Source organism: Hemiscyllium ocellatum, chromosome 2 (assembly GCF_020745735.1).
Source record: "Hemiscyllium ocellatum isolate sHemOce1 chromosome 2, sHemOce1.pat.X.cur, whole genome shotgun sequence".
NCBI lineage: Eukaryota > Metazoa > Chordata > Chondrichthyes > Orectolobiformes > Hemiscylliidae > Hemiscyllium > Hemiscyllium ocellatum.
Genome location: NC_083402.1, coordinates 142,589,303 through 142,610,129, shown reverse-complemented (window position 1 = coordinate 142,610,129; position 20,827 = coordinate 142,589,303). Strand labels below are relative to the sequence as shown.

The 20,827-nt window shown below is 41.4% G+C and overlaps 1 protein-coding gene across 2 annotated transcripts in view; it reads left to right on the top strand.

The window, feature by feature from the left end:
• Positions 1 to 20,827, top strand: part of mllt3 (MLLT3 super elongation complex subunit) — a 155,199-nt gene that overhangs the window by 95,100 nt on the left and 39,272 nt on the right. For both annotated transcript variants that reach the window (XM_060846639.1, XM_060846638.1), the window contains exons 6-8: positions 14,036 to 14,117; positions 18,333 to 18,456; positions 20,570 to 20,669. In XM_060846639.1, coding sequence (XP_060702622.1) covers positions 14,036 to 14,117; positions 18,333 to 18,456; positions 20,570 to 20,669 — 306 coding nt within the window. The remainder of the gene's footprint in view (positions 1 to 14,035; positions 14,118 to 18,332; positions 18,457 to 20,569; positions 20,670 to 20,827) is intronic.

The window sequence follows — 20,827 nt, the reverse complement described above, 5'->3', positions numbered from 1 at the left end:
CATTGCCAATACATTAGTCATTTTTCACTACAAATCCCTTTGCGACTTTTTAATCTTTGATATTCCCATGAAAAATCACCATTATTTTGGTTCCTTAGTGCCTCTTGCTGACTTTGTTCCAGTGTTTCTTAACTGAACTGACTCTGAACATCCTTGCTATGAGGGAGCCCAGATTTGAATGCGATACTTGATCCATGACCTAGTCAGTTATGAAGATGAGTATAAAAGCAATGAAGTGAATATTAATATCCTGTTCAAAGAATCCAGAATCCTCTGCTTTTGAATCCCCTTTGACTTGCACTAATTTTTTTAGATTTCCAGTTGAGAATTGTATAGTTTTCTGATCCTTCTCTGGGAACCTTAGTGTTTTCCACTGCATTACTTTATTGCTCTAATTCTGCAAATTTATGTTGTTGGAAAGAGACGTAATGTGGAAGCATTTTGTCTTCACTCATCCAGGATTTAAGTGCAAGAAAACTAACTTGAGAAAATGGTGGCACAGTGGTTAGCACTGCTGCCTCAGAGCGCCAGACACCCGGGTTCAATTCCCGTCTCAGGCGACTGAATGTGAGACGTTTGCACATTCTCCCCGTGTTTGCATGGGTTTCCTTCGGGTGCTCCGGTTTCCTCCCACAGTCCAAAGATGTTCAGGTTAGGTGAATTGGTCATGCTAAATTGCCCGTAGTGTTAGATGAAGGAGTAAATGTACGGGAATGGGTCTGGGTGGGTTGTGTTTCGGTGGGTCAGTGTGGACTTGTTGGGCCGAAGGGCCTGTTTCCACACTAAGTAATCTAAAAAGTAATCTAATCTATTTTAAAAGGAACAACAATTTGAACAGATTAAGAACAGGGGAAGTTAATTGGTTTGTCTATGGAAATTCAGCAGGGGCTGTTAACTATCTTAATTTAACTGATTTGATTTTGATTTGATTAGATTAGATTACTTAGTGTGGAAACAGGCCCTTTGGCCCAACAAGTCCACACCGACCTGCCGAAGCACAACCCACCCAGACCCATTCCCCTATATTTTCTCCTTCACCTAACACTATGGGACAATTTAGCATGGCCAATTCACCTAACGTGCACATTTTTGGACAATGGAAGGAAACCGGAGCACCCGGAGGAAACCCACGTGTGCAAACTCCACACAGACAGTCACCTGAGGTGGGAATTGAACCCGGGTCTCTGGTGCTGTGAGGCAGCGGTGCTAACCACTGTGCCGCCCATATTAGATTAGATTAGATTACTTAGTGTGGGAACAGGCCCTTCGGCCCAACAAGTCCACACTGACCCACCGCAGCATGACCCACCGAAGCGCAACCCACCCAGACCCATTCCCCGACATTTACCCCTTCAGCTAACACTACGCGCAATTTAACATGGCCAATTCACCAAACCTGCACATTTTTTTTGGACTGTGGGAGGAAACTGGACCCCCGCACAGTCACTGGGAGAATGTGCAAACTCCACACAGACAGTCACCTGAGGTGGGAATTGAACCCAGGTCTCTGTCACTGTGAGGCAGCAGTGCTTGCCACCGTGCCATCCCAAACTAAATTCAAACCAGATAAGTAAATTGATCAGAACGCTGTCATGGGAATGATGCATCATGGCTGTTTTCACAGGCTTTTATAACTTCTGCAGTGAGGAATTGAGTTTTTTTTCCTGCAGAAACAGTGGCCTGTGTGAATAAATGTAATTTCTAATGTTCCCAAATGAATCTCACTGCAAGCCCAACTGATTTATCTTAAATTGGTTTCTAATGTAATCCTTAGTAGCAGAGGGTGGTGCGTGTATGGAATGAGCTGCCAGAGGAAGTGGTGGAGGCTGGTACAATTACAACATTTAAAAGGCACCTGGATGGGTACATGAATAGGAAGGGTTTGGATGGATATGGGCCAAGTGCTGGCAAATGGGGCTAGATTAGGTTAGGATATCTGGTCATCATGGACGGGTTGGGTCTATTTCATGGAGATGGTAAGGACTGCAGATGCTGGAAGTCAGAGTCAATAAAATGTAGAGCTGGAAAAGTACTGCAAGTCAGACAGCATCAGAGGAGCTGGAAAGTCAATGTTTTGGATTGGTACCCTTCATCAGGACTAATATTTAACATTTGTCAGTTATGCTCAAAGTGTGATTCACTTACATGGTCCAGAAACAGCATTTAGTCTCTCAAAAGGCTGTGTTCTTGGTAAACAGAAGAAATATGTCCACGCACAGTTTTTTTTAATCACTTGAGTAATGGGTTCTTAAAACAGCAATGTAGTCCATCTGTCAGGTTTGACTTTAATCCATTAACAGGAACTTAACAGCTTCTGCAGCATGTTCATTCCAACCGTAGTCTGATCAGCATCCTCTAACAATGTGTAAATTGTTGTTTCCTTTTGTCAAGTTAAATTTTGTGCATTTCAGCGCTTTGAGTTCAAATTGTAAAGTTTTGCCTTCGTCTCATTTTCGCTATGTCTGATGTCAGTACTTACTGAACAGTTAACCCAATACTAACACTACTTGAAAATAATGCATTTAAATTGTGTCTCATTATCTCATGTGGTTGTCAGAACACTTTTTTTTGGACTGCAGTAATTTTATTTGGGGACTGTAGTCACAAGTTTGAGTTGAGGGACAAAACGCTGGTCAGGACTTCAGAGTGAAGTCTGTGCTCCTTTCCTGTTCTCCTGTGTGGATATCCCGCCCCACTTCCAACGTTTACAATGTATGTCACAAAGCTTGTAGCGAAGTTGCTTGTATGTCTTAAGCCACCAAGTTATTCCCCTCAAAACTAATTTCAGGTAGTCATTTAATCATACTGAACAGTATTCAAAACTAATACATCAGGTTCTTCTGAGATTTTGATTAGTAACTGAAACTGGCTTGAATTTTACAAAATTAGTTTCGGTTATTCTTATTTGCAAAGCAAATTTTCTGGGTTTTTTTTTGCAAGGAAAGGGATATTAGAACCTTTTTTATTTGCTTTGAGAGCCTTAGCAACTTCTTCAAAAGTAAATTCCTATTTTAAAGGTAAATGTTGGCAACATAATGACTGTAAAAAGATACGTTTTTGGTTACTGAGAGAGAGGCCTGTTGGAAAATAATTTCACGTGATCTACTTATATAGGTAGTTCCTCTTACTCCTTTCATTTCTCAGGCATTTTTAAAAAAAAACACAGTTGCTTTCCACTCTCCCCTTACATTTTACCAAGCTGCAGCAGAGCAGATTATTGTGGAGCTCAGTTGGCTGTATGGCTGATTTGAGGTGCAGTGATGTCGGCAGTGTGGGGGTTCCATGAAGAAATCTCCTTCTGAGCGTCTCCCCTTGCCTGGGGTATGATGATCCTCCGGTTTAAGCCTTACCAGTCATCTCTCTCTGATGAGAGAGCAGCCTTATAATTTTGTAAACTATGGCCACTTTTTATTACTTCCCATCCCCATCCTGGGCATTTCTCCATTTTTATCTCCCCCCAGTAAAGAAATAATTGGTTTTAGTGTCTTCCACGCATCCCACATTGTAATGATGGAGGAAGGTTCCACGTTTTTGGGGTGGCACGGTGGCTCAGTGGTTAGCACTGCTGCCTCGCAGTGCCAGGGACCTGGCTTCAACTCCAGCATCGGGCGACTGTGTGTGTGGAGTCTGCACGTTCTCCCCGTGTCTGCGTGGGTTTCCTCCGAGTGCCCTGGTTTCCTCCCACAGTCCAAAGACGTGCAGGTTAGGTGAATTGGCCATGCTAAATTGCCCAGAGTGTGCAGGTTAGGTGTATTTGATCAGCGGTAAATGTAGAGTAATGGGGTTTGGGTGGGATACTCTTGGGCTTGTTAGGCCGAAGGGCCTGTTTCCACACTTGAGGGACCTTAAGATTTTTCCAGATCTCTTAATTTTGACTTGGTATCCTATCAAATGCATTGATGCATGAAACTATTTAACTGGAGCTGTGGGCACAGAACTCCTGGCCAGAATAGTCTTTGTCCTTCTGCTCATTTGCACTTTAGCAAGAAGCCCTATGTTCCAGTCTATTTTTTTGAATTAGAATCCTTGCAGTGTGGATACAGATCTTTGTTCTCCTTGTGATGCTTTCATAATGCACCAAAGGAATAAAAGAGGGACATGAAACGTGGCACATGGCATCCTCAGGGTAGAAATTGTTACATGCTGTATTCCAGATATGGTCTTGTTATTTATTTACAATTACAGGAACTATGATCTGCTTAAACAGAGGAAAGTTGTTACAAAACTATCTTGAACCATCATGGTTTTTTTTCTAATGTCTGAATATTCATTGTAATAAATATCTAATGTTAATAAATACCTATTTAAGGCAACTATAATCAAAACTACTCCACAATGAAGTGTTCATACAAACAAAACAACTGATGTTAAGTTTTTTTCTTTAAGAAATAACCTGCAAGAGAGATGCAGACTTGGGATTCTGTTTTTATGAGTTTCTTAGTAATGACTGGCTCGCAGGAGCATGTGTTAAAGGATTGTGATTTATTGAAGATGTTTGACCGTGTGTTTACTGTCAGTTAGACACCCAGACAGACAAACGGGCTGTAAATTGCATTAAACAACATCAAAGTACGTCTCATTCTCCCCAGAAATCTATAAACTTAACAATGGTTTACCTCCCTAGTTGGCCCTCTTAAGCTTCAGTGGCCACCTCCTCTCTTCACAATGGTCTGATCCTGGTAATGGCCTAACTTTATCACCGTCGTGGTAGCTTTTTGATCGCGGGGAATTTCAAAAGCTCTAAGATTATAAAATGGTGAATCTTTCAGCTGGTTGAGAGAGAGTGCATTTTTTTTAATAAACAGGTAAAGATGAATTAGCTGGGTTTTTAAAAATCCTTTCCCTTCCAAACTGAAGCTGCTTCCCAGATTTAATTTTTTCACCTCAAATAAATGCAAAGTCAGTTAGTCGCTGATGAAAGCCTAATGTGTTGGGCTGCCATTGGTTAGGATTGTAGAAATAATTGGAGTGTTCGGAGAAAGGAATTTGCACTGATAAACATTGAAGTGTTTTATTTTAAATTCTTTTGAATTGCATTCACCTTTATTATTATGTGCCCTCGAATGCGCTCAAAGTTAGTAATGTCACCACTTTAGCGCTATCTTAGGTACAGGTTCCCTAGGCACAGAATACTTAAGTGTTGCAGGCTTGAGAGAATCATAAATAAAAGTTCAGCATCAGAATAAAGAAATTTTCTTTTTAAAACACAACCATCTTATGAAGGAGCAGCACTCTGAAAGCTAGTGCTTCCAAATAAACCTGTTGGACTGTAACCTGGTGTTGTGATTTTTAACTTCTTTTTAAAAAGCATTTTAAATCATTTCATCAAGTCTGTGCCAGCCTTCAGACTGCCCAGGCCAAGTCTCTAGAGCATGCTGACTTGAACTGCCAAGCAAAGTATTACTTAAAATAACGCTGATGTCCCTTTTATTTTTTTTCTTAAATATCACTGGAATTGTGGAGCGAGCAATAGCAGGAGGAATCTGCTGAGATCCCTGCATGTCAGACTTTGTAAAGTGGATGTGATAAAGGTGATGCCATGGTTTCTTTTGAATCAGCAGGAAGGCATTAGGGAAAAAGAGCTTTGGAAAGCCATAAATCTTCCATTGGGCCTGTGCATAAACGAGTGCATCTCGATGCAAGTCTCATTAGTTTGTCTGGGACCAGAAAATGAGTAGAACAGGAAGAAGACATAGTTTCCGCTGTCAAGGGTCTAACCTAACATTTATTTATTTTTTTGAGAGGGAGGGGAACGAGTGCTCCTTTGTTGCAGGACGCCTTCACGCTAATTCTGGCCCATGAACTATCCATTCACTGATTAGTAACCACAGGGTAAGTGGGCAAATGCCCTGAGTGAATGATGCCATAAATACCACAGCCTTTGGAATAACAGGTTGTAAAACTGTCAAGAAACACATTTAGTGCTAAAGATTGCCTGTGCTTTCTAGAGGTGTCAAAACCAGCTGGATAGTAATCCTTTTTATGAATCTAGAACCAACAGGGCAGATTTGTAATACTTAACAGAATGACTCTTGAATTCATAGCAGTCAAATATTACTGTGTTATCAGCAATTTTCAGTCTGGCTAATGTTTGACAGTACATTGCTTTCACTGATATTTTCACAAGAAATCACCAAGTAAATGGTCTCAATATAAATTGATAAAGGGGATTTTAATTTTGTGAGGTGGAAAATGATGAATAGAGTGTGGTGATCCTCTCCGTCGCTATTTCTATTCCCGTTTTATGAAGAGTTGTCCAAAATGCCTCCGATGTGGGGCTTTTGACCTTCTGACTGACTGAAGTAGTTACTTGATTTATTTCATCCACCTCCCCCAGCCTGTTTTCTCTTCAGAAATTAAAACAGACGTTGCTGGAAAAGCTCAGCAGGTCTGGCTGTATCTGTGGAGAGAAAGCAGAGTTAACACTTCTGGGCCAGTGACCCTTCCCTTGTTTTCTCTTCTATATCTTTCTTAAACCAAATTGGTTATTTTGTACATAAAATTGGCTATCCTCCTGATGTACACCAATTATTAACGCAAGTGCGTTTTTACTGTTGATGCGCACTTCATTATCTAACTACTCCAAAGTGGGGTTGAGTTTAAAGTCTCTTTTTTTAGATTCCTGGATGAATTTGAGATCAAGTACATTTTTAATTGACTATCTTGACTTGGTGCCGAAAGTTAATTCCATTGTAACTTCACTCACTTCAAATGAGCGAATGCACTCTGTCGTACACTATAGAATGTTTACTGTAGTGGCATTAAACAGCTTTCAACTTGCATGTTTTGTTTCATGAAGCTATGAATTTCATATATGTATAGTCCAAAAGACTTTGAAGGTTAAGAGTCATTGTATCTTGAAGTACAGCTTTTAAAAATTACATCTATGGAGTGAGAAACAGTTAACATTTTAAGTCCTGAATAACACTTCAGAATGGTTCTGGACTTAAAACGTTTAACTCTGTTTCTCTCTTCACAGATGCTGGCAGACCTGCTGAGTTTCTTCAGTCTACACATAGTATATTGCTTTTATTCAATTTCTTTTGATACCTACGCTCCAAATTGTGTGTCAGTTTTGTAATTTGAGTGTGTCTACATATCCAGCGCTGCCGTCTTGTTTTACTTGTTCATTGTTAACCTAGCTGTGGTTAGCTCAATTGAGTTCAAGTCGAAGTTAAAGTTCAGGAAACTTTCACTTGTCTACCACCTTGGTCAATTCTCAGTAATGCAATCAAATCGTCATCTCGGGTACAAGAAGCACAAGCATGAAGATCTTCATTTAGCCATCCTCCTGGGATTAAAGCTGAATTGCTTTCACTCTGATTTGATGAAATAGCTGGTGTGTTTAGTGCAGGATTTATAGACTTGGTCATGTGTGGTGCTGGAAGAGTTGAATAGATGGGTTGCTTGGAGATGTAAGTACTCCTTCCAACACCTCGTGTTCATCTCTTCACATTCACAGTGATGTGTCTTTAATGTGTTCATTGCCATCCTGAATCAGCATCCTCGTTTTAGTCTCTTGCTGGGATCAGTGTCTGAACAGTTGCTTTGAGAGTGTGGTGTCAGAGCTACGCCTGACATGTCCCACCCAGCAGAGCTGCTTTGTGTGTCAGGTTGGCTTGGGAGAGGGCACTGCTGTTGAATGTCACTGGATGTGGAAGATCAGGCAAGATGAATGTATTTGGAGCACACTGTCACAACAATTCTTCACATCCAGCTTGATCATATCAAACTGTGTCAAACTTAGCTGTGTTCTGTCTAAACTGCCAAGTATTAAATCTTCCAGGGAGATAGTTTCTGACTTCCTTACAGTAAATCTGTCCCTGCCCTTGCAGTCTTCTGCCTGCCCTTCCATTTCCATAGAACTCCCTATTTTATTGTTGAGACTGAGACAATTTATGAAGTGATCTAACCTGCTTTTGTCTGAACCAGGGTAACTTGCTAAAGGAGTGCTACAGCATTGGAAAGTGCTACCCCACAATATAACAATCAAATATACGGACAGGTGAGCCAAAACATGATCTCACAAACAGATATTAGGACAGGTGAGCTAAAACTTGGGCAAGGAGGTCGATTTTAAGGCAACTTTTAAAGAAAGAAATGCGGTAGAGAAATGTTGCAAAGGAATTCTATGCTTTAAAGCTCAGGTGACTAAAGGCACTGTCACCAATCTTGGAGCCATGAGAACTGGGAATGCACCAATTTGAGGGGTGCAGATCTCTGAGCTGTGAGGTTGGAGATGGAAATAGGGAAAGTCGGAGGGCTAATCTGGTGCCAGGGCAAAGGTGAGAGGCAGGTCAGGAATGCGATAAGATCCTCGAGTCTGTGGGAAGCCGAGACACAGATCAAGTTTCAGGAACAGCTCAGCTGAAGCAGAGACCTAAAAGGGTAATTAGACAGTCTTATTCACAGGATAGATATGATTGAAGGTCATTTTGGGCTTAAATGCATCACCAAGCTTGTGAATAATCTACTGGAGCCTCTGACAGCTGTCAGTAGGTGGAATGGGATTAGTCGTGAGGGAATGGTGTTTGTGACAGCAGCGACAAGCAATGACTTCAGTCAACCCAATATTTAATTAGAGGAATGTTATACCCCTCCAGTTGCTGGATGTGAAGTAAGCAGCCTTACAACTTTGGAGACAATAGGAGTGAGCTAGAACTTAGTATTACAGCATGTGGAATCTTCCTGTTTTTTGTTTTTGAATGATATCATGGAAGGGCATATTATGGTTGAGTTGAGAATGATCCAAGGGTAGATGTTTGGCTTGCCTGGAGTATCTGCAGGAACAGGGGAAGACCACGACAGATCTCTGGCTATGGAAGATGTACAAGAATGGGAATAGGTGGGTGGTTGTCCCACCCAGATTAGTCACTGGTGGAAGAGCATGGCCTGATGAATTGTCTGAAGCTTCCGACAAGTCCAGAAGAACAAATAGAGGAATTCTTTCTTTGTTAGTCGCAGAGTGTAATTGATGACTTTTTGATATCAGTTTTGATCATATATGGAGTGGAATTCAAGCAAGTAGCTCTCTGATAAATGGGCAGGTATTTGTAAGGTGACAAATGGTTTAAAAAAAAACTTCTAGAAAGGACAGTGAGGTTGTAAATGGGGCCATTGGTGAGCTTTAGACTTCTCTCCCCCACCCTGCTGTGGCTGCCAAGTCTCTTTCAACTCTGCTTATGAATCTCGTTATGAATCTTCCATCTTTTTTTCCGAACCTGTTTTCCTCATGAGCTTCAGCACCTGTTCCTTTGATCTCACTCCCACTAAAAGTGCACATAGTGTAACTCTGGTGGTGATGATTGGATACTGCTCTCTATTCAAACTGCCACCTTCAGATTTAACGTAAGGATGGAGAAAGCTTACAAACATCTGCGATCTCCAACTTACCTTCCTCACATCCTTCAATACGTCACTGCCTCCCAAATCCATACTTGTTGTTTTTAATTTAAATCCTATTTAAATTTCTCACCACTGTCCTTCCTAAAAAGGCCCAAGCAGAGCGCCGTAGATAACTGAAATCCATTTAATCACTGCAGATGAACAAATCACCCTCCCCTGTAGCTTTAAGTGGAGTGAGATGACCCTAGCTTGATTTCCTTCTGACCTGTCTGTTATCAGAGCAACTGAAGTATTGGTTTCCTTTCTGACCCCACATCATTCGTCTTTTTCTTTACTCATCCCCGGGATGAGGATGTTGCCAGCTATTCTTGCCCATCCCTAATTACCCAAAGGGTAAATAATCAACCACTGTTGGTCTGGAGTCACATGTAGACCAGATAAGGCTAGTCAGGATGCTAGTTCCCATCCCCAAAGGACATTAATGAACCAGATGGGTTTTTCCAAGAACTTTTTTGGATTCATGCTCTTCATTAGACTCTTAAATCCAGATTTTTATTGAATTCAAATTCTACCATCTGCCATGGCAGGATTGGAACCCAGGTCCCCAGGTATTCTCTGGATAAATAGGCCAGTGATATCACCATTAGGCTGTCACCTCCCCAACTTGAATCCCCAAGAATCTCACTGTAGTCCTTCCCTTATTCTCACCCATGTCCCTTGACAACAACACAACTTCATAATGTTTGCAAATATACTATCCAGTTTTACCCCTCCAGCACCTCTCTTGATCCCTCCTTTGCTGCTATATTATTGAATTACCTGACCAGTGCACAGTTTGGGATGAGCTGCAGTTTTCGTTTTCTTAAGGATTACGAAGGCTGCAAACATTGTTCTTTGTCTTGGCCACAAACCTTTCACCTTTGCCACCAGTTCCACCTCCTCCCGAACCACAATCGGGCTGCTTCAGACCTTAAAATCCAGTTCAATTTGAAGCTGCTTTTTAAATTCCTCCAAAGAGACTGCCTTCTGGTAACCCGACTACACACAAATCTGCTGAATCCTTCATCCTTGCATTTGTCACCTCCTGAGTCTATTGTTATAACATGCTCCTTCCTGGTCACTCCAAACACCCCTCTGAAAAAAACACTGAAGTGGAGGAATATTTTTAAAAAGTTGCGATCTGCACTTTGTTAATAGAGAAATGAGGTTGAAATGTGTAATATTATGACAGATTGAAGACTGAACCATGAACTAAGGCAATACGATCAATGCAATATCAAGTGAGCAGAGGACTTGTTGAGATCTTTACTGTGAGAATTTTTGCTTCCCATAGTTCTAAATTCTTAACACTGGAGTAATAAGTAGGGGAATGGGTGTGGGTGGATTTCTCCAAAGGGTCAGTGTGGACTTGCTGGGCTGAAGGGCCTGTTTCCACACTGTAGGGATTCTATGTTCTTTAGTGTTTTTTGTATTGATTTAGGTAGCCCTGCTTATTAGAGCAAGCTGTGGACTGAGGGAGAAAAGGGTTTAGCAATGTCTAGGGTTTAAGTGGCTGGCGGTGGTGTTTTCGTGTGCCATAACTGAATATTTTTTCCATGGATAGTTGAAATTACATAATAAATGTTCCTTGGAGTTTAATTTTGTGCATTTGGAAGAAAAGTCTTGTCTTGTACACCTAACAAGATGTGTATACCCCAGTGTGCCGTGACCCTGACAGAAGCAAGCAAACCTGAAGTTGTCCCTGAGTCATAGAGCCCTACAGCATGAGACAGGTCCTTTTAGCCCAAACCGATCCATGCCGACCAAAATATCCATCCACGCTAACCCCATTTCCCTGCACTTGGCCTGTATCCCTCTAAACCTTTCTGAGCTGTGTATTTGTCCAAATGGCTTTTAAATGTTGTTAATGTACCTGCCTTAACAACTTTGGCTGGCAGCTAATTTCATATGCGTATCACCCTCTGTTGTTATGAATATGTGGTATACTGTACTTTTGAGAGTTAAAAGCAACAGAACTACCTGACAGAACCAAGAAAATAATTGATTGAATAACTGGTTGCCTGGAAATGACAAATCAGGCCTTACTGTCAACCAATCAATTTAACTTGTATCCCAAAAACTGCCAAATTCCAATCCAGTTTTAGTTGAGTATATTAACAATCTTAAAAGCCAATGACACAATCTGATGCTTTGGGTGTACAAGACCGGGCAAAATTGAACAGTTGAGAGGAGAACTGCCAAGCCAATGACCTCTGCGTGCCAGCCAGAAAATAGCTCTCTTAAAAGGTACCTTTATCGATCAGTAACCTCTGAAGCAGAATTCACAATAATAAGAAAAGACAGGAATTCAGAAAACTGAAAGCTGCCAGCTTTTGAGATAAGAAGTTTTGTTTTGTAAATCGTAATAGAGAGTTTTATCGAACAAGTATTATAGAAGGGGAAGCTAAAAGATAGTTTAGATTAAGGAATTGTAAATAGTTAATTATTCTCTCTCCTACTTTAAGAAATAAAGTTGTTAGTTTTTACTTTAACTAGGTCTTGGCCTATCAGATTTTCACAGATTACAGCATGGGATAAATCTTTTCTGTTTTGCTGTTCTTTGAATTAAGCAGGGGTGTTTACCCAGTGTCGTAAAACAGTTACCCCTCAGGTTCCCTTTTACTCTTACTCTTTCCCTGCTAAACTTAAACTGTTGCACTCTAGTCTGTGATCCCTAACCCTGGGAAAAAGACTGAGTGCATTCACCCTATCCATGCCTCTCATGATCGTATACACTTCTATAAGATCCCACCTCAGTCTCCTCCCTTCTAAAGTAAAAGGTCCTCATTTGTCCAACATCTCCATTTCAGTCCTGGCAATATCCTCATAAATTTCTTCTGCACTCTTTCCAGTTTAATAACATCTTTCCTATGGCAAGGTGACCAGGTTGACAGTAAGGCCTGAAGAGTTGAAGTGTGGTGAGACTTGGTCTAAAAGTAACGATGATGAGAGGCCAGTGATGTGTTATCACTTGCTTGCTTTGGGCACAGAGTGAAAGAGGGTAGTGTCCACCGAACATGCCATGATAATGTCCTGAAAACAGTTGGATAAAGGCTGAGGCAGCAATCAATGAGCCTTGATTTGCATGTTGAGAATTTGTACCACCCATCACTTCAAGGCAGGAGAAGAGCATTGGAAGCTATCTAGAAATTAGGTGAGTTTGGTGTTTAAGTTGATCAGAATATGAAAATAAAGTAGCTGTCATTCAACAGTAAGGTTCTGAAGTCACTATTTAAAGCTTAAGGGGAAAGTCAGGCACCTTTTCTGTCCAGATTCCAATTTTTCTCATTCTTGTTATATTTTCCCAACTTCGTTGCCATTTCCCATGTCACTACAAGGAAAGGCAAATGCCCTGCCAAGTGTTTTTGGTTGTGAGTAGTTGAAATTTCTGATTTTTGAAGGGAGTTAATATTTGTTTCGCCTTTCCTCTCCCTGTGTCTTACCCAGCTTCCATCCCACCCCAACCCCCGTGGCAAAAAAAGCCTTGCCCCAGTAATCCTGTCTACCCTTGCAGACTGAGGTAATTTGTTCATGGGATAAAAGCAAGTGAATTATGCATGTGAAGCAATTGCAGGTTGTCAACTACTTTACTTACTAGCATGGTACAATTTATGTGATTTTGAGTAGAAGTAACTGATAAATCATTGAAGATATTTGAATGGCATGGTTTTGCTTCATGGCTTGGTCTGAATGCCATAACACTCACATTTTAGATGTGGTTAACCTATTCATGCAGAATGACTTGCTACTCCTTAATAGCAAAGTTGGTTTCATGGTCCCACTTTGGTAGTGGCATTTTTGTTACAGATCCAGTCCTGCACATACTGGGACTTACATAATGCTATATTCTCAATCCATATGTCAGTGGGCCTGAGATGACTGGTGCAGGGATCCGGGTCAGGAAGCTGACTTATCCTAGAGCTTGATGTGGGAATTTGATGAATCCACAATGCAACTCACTTATTCGGAATGGTTATAGGGAATACAAGACTGGACGAAAGAATATAAACTACTCATTTGACCTGTTTCTGTTGTGCAAATATAATGTGCTTACACAGCATTAAGTTACCCAGCTGCGCCCCCCCCCCCCCCTTCTCTTGGGCACCCACTGCACACTCATCAACACAGATATAAATTGTGCAACTGAAATGGTGTAAGGCTGTGATCATCTTTGGGATTGGAGCAACAATTCTTAATTGCTGGAGTCAGCTTTTCACTAAAACTAAATCAGAAACATTATGATATTTACGAGTTTAAGAGGAATGTGCAAGAAAAATGAACAGACTAGTGTAACATCTCTACCCAAAGTATTAACAGTCTTTATATTTGCTCATATTGTTCTTCCAGTATTGCTGGATATAAAATGATGTATTTTTATCATGTTATAATTTTGATTCCATGTAAAGTTTGCATGCCTATTGTTTCGCAGCCCTGAAACTGAAGTTTTTTTGCTGTCCAATGCTTAAAATTGAGGGAGAGGATTTAGAATAGATCACTCTTGTGCAAGTATTTTGAAATGAACCTGAAAATAATGTACAAATTGATACTTTTGAGTGGGAAAACGTTAAGTGGTAATTATTCTGTTGAAGTATTTGGGTTGGTGCTGCAATAAGATTAACTCGAGCTTGTCTTGCTTGTTACTTTGTTCAAGTCTCAACAGCCAAGTCCTGCTGGCTCCAGTTCCAGTTCAAATTCCAGTTCAAGTTTTACTCCATCTCAAAACAACCGCCAAGGTAAAGATGTGAAATGTCACCAGTTTATATATAGTCTGTAGCTCTTGATGTTGAACTAACAGCAGCGAAAAGGCTTAACCTTCTCAGACTTATTCCTTATGAGTCAAATCAGAGTCCTGCATTTGGGGAAGCAGACCATTCAGCCCATCAAGTCCACGCCAACCTTCCGAAGAGAGTCCCACCCAAACCCACCCTCTATCCTATCCCTGTTACCCCGCATTTCCCCTGGCTAATCCACCTAGCCAGCACATCTCTGGATACTATGGCAGTTTAGCATGGCCAATCCACCTAACCCTGTGGGAGGATATCAGAGCACCCAGCGGAAACCCACACAGACACAGGGAGAATGTGCAAACTCCACGGTCGCCTGAAGGTGGAATCGAACACAGCTCCCCATTGCTGTGGAGCAGCAGTGTTCACCACTGAGCCACCATATCACCAAATTCTCCAATATGGGAAGTCAGTCTTCTGGTTCATCTTACTCTGAAGCTCTAGTGACAATTGTAAATGGAATTGAATAGTGTGATCTGCCCAGAATATTATCGATTCTGTTTTTGTTTCTGATTTCCAGCACTCTCAGTTCTTTAGTTTCTTTTGTATAGAATTACCAATTCTCTCTGTTTTGGATTCTGTTATTCAGTGTTTCAGTTTTCAATTTTGCTCACTATTCTGTTGTTTGGAATTCCACCTTCAAAAACTTTCAATTTGCTTTTTGTTGTATCTTTTTATTATTTCAGTTCAATTATTTATGGATGTTTTATAACTTGGTATGAAGGGATTCTCTGATTTGACTCAGGCTGAACAGGCTGGGGCTGTTTTCACTGGAGTGTCAGAGGCTGCGGGGTGACCTAAGAGAGGTTTACAAAATTGAGGGGCATGGATAGTGTAAATAGGCAAAGTCTTTTCCCTAGGAGAAAGTGAGGACTGCAGATGCTGGAGATCAGAGCTGAAAAATGTGTTGCTGGAAAAGAGCAGCAGGTCAGGCAGCATCCAAGGAGCAGGAGAATCGACATTTTGGGCATAAGCCCTACTTCCTGAAGAAGGGCTTATGCCCAAAGTGTCGATTCTCCTGCTCCTTGGATGCTGCCTGACCTGCTGCGCTTTTCCAACAACAGATTTCAAAGTCTGGGAGTCCACAGCTACAGTGCATAGGTTTAGGGTGAGAGGGGAAAGATATAAGAGACCTAAAGGGCAACTTTTTTCACACAGAGGGTGGTGCGTGTATGGAATGAGCTGCCAGAGGAAGTAGTGGAGGCTGGTACAATTGCAACATTTAAGAGGCATTTGGATGGGTATATGAATAGGAAGGGTTTGGAAGGATTATGGGTCAGGTGCTGGCAGGTGGGACTAGGTTGCGTTGGGATATCTGGTCGGCATGGACTGATTTGTACTAAAGGGTCTGTTTCCATGCTGTACATCTCTATGACTCAGAAGGGATAACTCTGAGAAGGTTAAGCCTTTTCGCTCCTGAGTTCAGCTTCTAGATATACTTAACAATGGTCAATATAAACTTCCATTTGTCATTGTTCTGCCACTTTCTCATTTTGTTTCACTCTTATATTTTTTCTGGTTCCCTTCTCAAAGAAGTAATTGTCTTCCTAATACATGCCTGGTGCATCCCTCTCCACAATCCTCTTTTCTGCTGTTGTTATTTCCTTGATGGTTATTGCTTTAAAGTGTGCGAGTAGATTATTGTGAGGAATATATTTGTTTCTCCAAACTGAGGCCTGGTCCTAATGTCAATACTTTTTTTTTTGTTGCTTTTTCTCACTTAAAGTTGTCATACAAGGTAGTTAATGGTGTCATTCACATTACTCAGTGGCTCATCTTTTAAAGACTACTGTTATTCATGAGCTGTCTAAAGTAAGTCTTTTACTGTATGCCCTGTGTGTTGCTGTTATTTCTGTTTGGGGTCAGCCATTTTTGTCATTCCTATCATCACGACAGCTTGTATTTCAGACATGTTACTTCCAATGCGTCTCTTCCTTTCAAGTCCTCACTATGTTACAAAGTGCTTCACATCATTCTCTGGATTCCCTTGGGAGGGGATGGGGTCTGGTGGCTCAGTGGATAGCACTGCTGCCTCACAGCACAAGATACCCGAGTTCGGTTCCACCCTTGGGTGACTGGCTGTGTGGAGTTTGCATGTTCTCCAGTATCTGCGTGGGTTTCCTCCAGATGCTCCGATTTCCTGCCACGGTCCAAAGATGTTCAGGTTCCGTGGATTGGTCATGCTAAAAATTGCCGATAATGTCTAGAGATGTGCAGGAAAGGTGGATTAGCCTTGGAAAATGGCATAATTGATATGCTTCGCTTTTGCTTGTTATTGATTGAGATGAATGTTGGCCAACTCATCAAAAGAACTTTGTGTTCTTTGACTTATTTTGAAGCACAACAGGAAGTCTTGCCTGAAAATTGGCAATTATGTGTCATTGTCCTATGGCATTAATCAGAATGCGTTCAGCTAAACTTGGCACTGAGCTGATCACACTTAGGGAATAGGCTTCATTTTTCTTATTGGCTAGCCTGCCACTTGACAGCTTCCTTTTTATTTGATGCACTCTTCTTTGCACATTGGGAGAGGCACTGGCCTAGTGTTTATCATGAAACAGAAACTGAGCTAATGTTCTGTGGACTCTAGTTCGAATCTTGCCATGGCAAATGGTAGAACTAGTAAAATAAACTGGAATTAAGAATCTAATGATAACCATGAAACCATTGTCAATTGTCAGAAAAACTTATCTGGCTCACTAAGTCATTCAGGGAAGGAAATCTACCAAGCTCCCCTGGAATAGCCTACATGTAGCTCTGGAATCATCAGGTAAAGTTGGTCAATTCCCTTTCTTCAGCAAGTTATCAATGCTGCAGTTTGTCAATGTGCCACTTTTTTGTGTTATTATTCAGACAGGGGATGTGGGCTTTGCTGACTAGACCCAGCTATTATTGCTAGTCTGTAATTAGAGTCAGAGATGTACAGCACAGAAACAGACCCTTCGCCCCGGCTCGTCTGGGCCAATATAAAACTAGCCCCATTTGCCAGCGTTTGGCCCATGTCCCACTACCTACCTATTCTTCCACCCATCCAGGTGCCTTTTAAATGTTATAATTGTACCAGCCTCCACCACTTCACCGGCAGCTCATTCCATACACTCACCGCCCTTTGTGAAAAAGTTGCCCCTTGGGTCCCTTGGCAATCTTTCTCCCCCCCCCCCCCCCCATCTTAAAACTGTGCCCTCTAGTTTTAGACTCCACTATCCTGGGGAAAAGACCTTGGCTATTCACTCTATCCACCCCCCTCATGATTTTGTAAACCTCTATAAGGTCACCCCTCAGCCTCTGACACTCTAGTGAATATAGCCCCAACCTATTCAGCCTTTCCCCATAGCTCAAATCTTCCAACCCTAGTAGCATCCTTGTAAATTTTTCCTGAACCCTTTTAAGTTTTACAACATCCTTCCTGTAGCAGGGAAACCAGAATTGCGCACACTATTCCAAAAGTGGCCTAACCAATGTCCTGCACTGCCACAACATGACCTTTCAACTCTACTCAATACTCTGACCAATAAAGGAAAGCATACCAAACACCGCCATCACTATCCTATCTACCTGTGACTCTACTTGCTAGGAGGTATGAATCTGCACTCCAAGATCTCGCTGTTCAGCAACACTCCTCAGGATCCTACCATCAAGTGTATAAGTCCTGCCCAGATTTGCCTTTCCAAACTGCAGCCCCTCATTGCCCTAGGGAAAGTGAATGCTATCTGCCTCCTTGGGCAGCTGCCGTCCATTTGGTGCAAATAGACCCGCAGTGGTGTTAGTGAGTTTTCAGGTTTTACCTCAACAACAGTGGAGGAATTTTCCACTGTCATTTGCAGTGCCCAGGTTGTTGCTGGGTACTCCATCCTGTTTTCATTCCTTTTGAGACTTTTTTTTTCACCATTTTTTCAGTTTGATGCAGTTGAGTAACTTGCTAGACCAATTCGATTGAGAGTAAATCACATTCGCTGTAGACCTGGAGTCACTTGTGCAAGGACCCTGGGCAGGTGACTTATTTTAGTTTTGAAACGTTGACTCTTGTGGCGGATAGAAGTGTGAGAGGACGGGATCTGATTGTACTGTAATATCTTCAAATGGTTAAACAGCTTCTGGAATAATTTTCTCGGCACCACCAAACTTGGATTGGTTCTGATAGTCCTTCTCTTCATTTCTGACCAGGTCCACTGCGATCTATAATGGAGGACCTCCATTCTGAAGACAATGAATCAGACGAAGATGAGAACAGAAGCATATCTGACGTAGAGAGATCATTAAATACTCATTGTGGAAGCAGAGGGCTTCGGTTAGTATTACAACCAGCTAATTATAATTAAGGTTTGAATAAATATCTAATTTTCTGTCACCTTTCCATTAGCTGTGTTGATTCTTTGTGCTGAAAGGCTTGATTGCTTTTTGTGCTGTTACTGATGAGAGTGGATGAATTATCACAAATATTAAACTCAGGATAATGATCTAAAACTAACTCTGAAACTTAGAGGTTGTTTATTTTCATTAATGATGCTAATTTATGTTATTATCTTTATTCAGTGTAAGTGTTCAAAAGGAATATCCATCGTCATGACTAGATTTTAAACTAATGACGTCCCAGATGCTTCATGGACGTTTGTGTACAAAGTTGCATATTTGTTATAAGTGGCGCTGCTTGCTATGTTGCTGCTGTTCATCAGCAGTGCTCCCCAGTTGTGTTTGTCATGTTTTCTTTTGTTACCAATATATATTGGTTTGCTGTATTACATGCTCAAGAATTCTCAAAGCACTTTCTTTCATACCTGTGATGAAATGGTATGGCATTTACCTTGAAATGAAGCCTGGTTGATTTTACTGAATTACTAAGAGGGATTTGGGTCAAACACAGGAACGGTGGCAGTGGTTAGCACTGCTGTCTCTCAGCGCCAGCGACCCGGGTTCAATTCCCACCTCAGGTGACTGACTGTGTGGAGTTTGCACATTCTCCCCTTGTCTGCGTGGGTTTCCTCCGGGTCCTCCAGTTTTCTCCCACAGTCCAAAAACGTGCAGGTTAGGTGAATTGGCCATGCTAAAATTGCCCGTAGTGTTGGATGAAGGGGTAAATGTTGGGGAATGGGTCTGGGTGGGTTGCGGGTCGGTGTGGACCTGTTGGGCCGAAGGGCCTGTTTCCACACTAAGTAATCGAATCTAATTAAAAATGGGAGCAGTTCAGTTTCGGAAGTCGGGTTGGCATGGACGAGTTGGACCAAAGGCTCTGTTTCTGTGCTGGATAACTGAGTGTGAACATTTCGGGTTGTCTCAATCTGATCTGATGATCAGAAGTGCAGGATGAAAGGTCATCACTGCTTGAAGCTTTAGCTCAGTCTGTTTCTATAAAATATTGTCTGACCAATTCTGTAGAATCTTCTATTTTTACAGATTGCCAGCATCTGCAGTATTTTGCCTTTGTTTCACTGAGAAAGTTGTTTCATAATGGAGATCTCTTTATAATTCTATCGCTTAGAGTCATCGAGATCTATAGCGTAGAAACAGACCCGTCAGTCCAATTTGAACATGCCGACCAGCTATCCTAAATTCATGTAGTTCCATTTACCAGCATTTGGCTCCTATTCCTCTCAACTCTTCCTCTTCCTATACTCATCCAGATGCCTTTTAAATGTTGTCATCATACTAGCCTTCCCCCACTTCCTCTAGCAGTTCATTCCGGATGATTTTAATACATTGCACAATGAATTAAGTAAATTCCGGTTGAAAGGAGGAATGATGCAGTTATTTAATTGAAATATGGGTGGTCATGATTGAGAATATTGGGTGGCTATCACTGAATGGATGAAAGATTCTGCTCACATGATCCTCTTGCATCCCAAAGCAGTGTAATTGAAAAATGAGAAATACTTGGGAAAAGAGTTTCACTTCAATAATTTCCCAATGTATTCTCCTGGAGAACCATCCCCAAGGTTGATCTGAAGTTAACAAAAAGATGTTAAAATTGACTTATTGACATGATTAAGTGTAGGTCTGGGAAGAGCAAAATAATATTGTATCAATGAAGATGGTTACTATTTACCAATAAAACATTTTAGGGCAACGTTTTCACACAGGGGGTTGGGCATGTTTGGAATGAGCTGCCAAAGGAAGTCGTGGAGGCTGGTACAATTACAACGTTTAAAATGCATCTGGATGGCTATATGAATGGCAAGAGTGGATATGGGCTGGCAAATGGGCCTAGATTAGGATATCTGGTCGGCGTGGATAAGTTGGACCAAAGCTCTGTTTCAGTGCTGTACATCTCTATAACTCTATCTCCAATGTAAATTATGTTAAGCATGACCATATCCATATAAGAGTGTATTGAAACAAATAAAATATCCTGTATCTCCGTTTTATCCCTGTTTCTTGCGTGTAATGTTTGTATCTTTGTGTGACAGAATGAGTTTGAGTGATGGAAGTGACAGTGAAAACAGTAGCACATCGTCACCACCCAGAAGTGAAGCACCACCAATCTTGAAAGCCAACAGCAATAACCAGGTACGAGAAAAAGCCGTGCAATAAAGTGTAGATATCAGTGCACAAACAGTTTCAAGAAAATTTAAATTAAAACCTTGGTTTGTTCAAAATCAGGGCCTGTGAGATTTTGTGTCTAAGTTGTATTCCCATTCTCACACTACAAGTCCAGCTGATTGCAT